Below are 1,296 nucleotides of genomic sequence, written 5' to 3' on the forward strand. Positions count from 1 at the left end.
TACAAGGCCTGCTTCCATCAAAAATGAAAGACATGTTCTGCTAAAAAAAAAAACAAATCACCATAATGAGAGTCCCAGATATGATGTAGGGTTCCAATATAGCCACACCAGGTCCCTGCAAGAGCCATATATGTCACATCCTTGGGTCCACAGCCACATTCTTTGAGCATTTCCCAAGAACCCTTGCCTGAGTTATCCTTGTTTCCATTGATTATTCTGGTGAATAGGATTAATTTTCTGCCACTACTGGAAGCCGCCACTGACCGAGTCACACACCCCCACCTCCCTAGGAAGGAAGAGCTTCTTCAAGCCTGGGAAGAGGGGAACATGCTGAGTTTATGTAGGAACAGGAAATGTCTGTGTGAGGCTGTGCCTGACTGCTGGCACAGAGGTACACGGCTGAGTCTCCCAGCTGCACGGGCCAGATCTTTAGAATGGAGTATGATCCTTTGGGCACCTCTGCTGAGAATCTGTCCTTGAAGAAGTCTGCCTTTTCCATAGGGTCTTTGTCATAAAGATAAACCATAAACTCTATCCCATTCTCTGCAGTCTGCCGATACCAGTAGATGTACTGTTGACCAGAAATGGGGTCACACCTGAAAGTCACATTCTGTCCCATCTCTGTCACCTTGTGGCTGGGAGATTGCCTGACCCCAGGTTCCATGTGTCCTGTGGAGGAGACAGACAGCCAAAAAGAATGAGGTGAGAATTTGGAAAAGGTCTTGGGGAAAGGCAGGATAAGAAATACTTTCCCAGGACTCACCTGCCCCCAGGAGACCAAAGATTACACAGCAGGGGAGGACAGCATTCATGGTAGGGTCTCACAGTCTCAGGCCTGTCCCACCTGGAACTCTGACTACTGACAAGGCAAAGGAAAAGATCTGGTGATGTCACAGCCAGTGCCACACCCGCAGACTCAAGGGTGCATCACGGGAACAGGAATCTGCATGCCACGTGGGCAGGAGACGCCCAGAGGCTGGACAGAGTGTCCTGCAGTATGCAGCTGGTGATATACAGCGCCAGTGGGAGAGGCTCCCAGTGTCGCAGGGCTCAGGAGAGCAAGCTAGTGTGTAAGAGCTGAATGCACTAGTGGGGACCACTCTGCTCTAATGGCCAATGAGAGAGTTTCTTATTGCAGAAATTCGCAGGGCCTGGTGATTTAAAATTTGGAGAACATGGAAACAAAAGTGTGTAGATGACCCCCAAGACTCAGTGTGGAGAGGCAGCCCAGGGAGGACCTGAGACCTGAAGTCAACAGAGACATTTCAGGATAAGGGATGGAGAAAGAATGAATGG

General features: G+C 49.6%; 1 gene segment (V, D, J or C); it reads right to left on the bottom strand.

Moving 5' to 3' along the window:
- Positions 1 to 286: 286 nt before the first annotated feature.
- On the bottom strand, positions 287 to 838 carry LOC101587531. The segment is given in 2 exon segments: positions 287 to 669; positions 764 to 838. Coding segments are annotated over 2 exon segments (432 nt in total).
- Positions 839 to 1,296: the final 458 nt, after the last annotated feature.

This window comes from Octodon degus, unplaced genomic scaffold, assembly GCF_000260255.1.
Source record: "Octodon degus isolate 3935 unplaced genomic scaffold, OctDeg1.0 scaffold00027, whole genome shotgun sequence".
In the NCBI taxonomy this organism is placed as follows: domain Eukaryota; kingdom Metazoa; phylum Chordata; class Mammalia; order Rodentia; family Octodontidae; genus Octodon; species Octodon degus.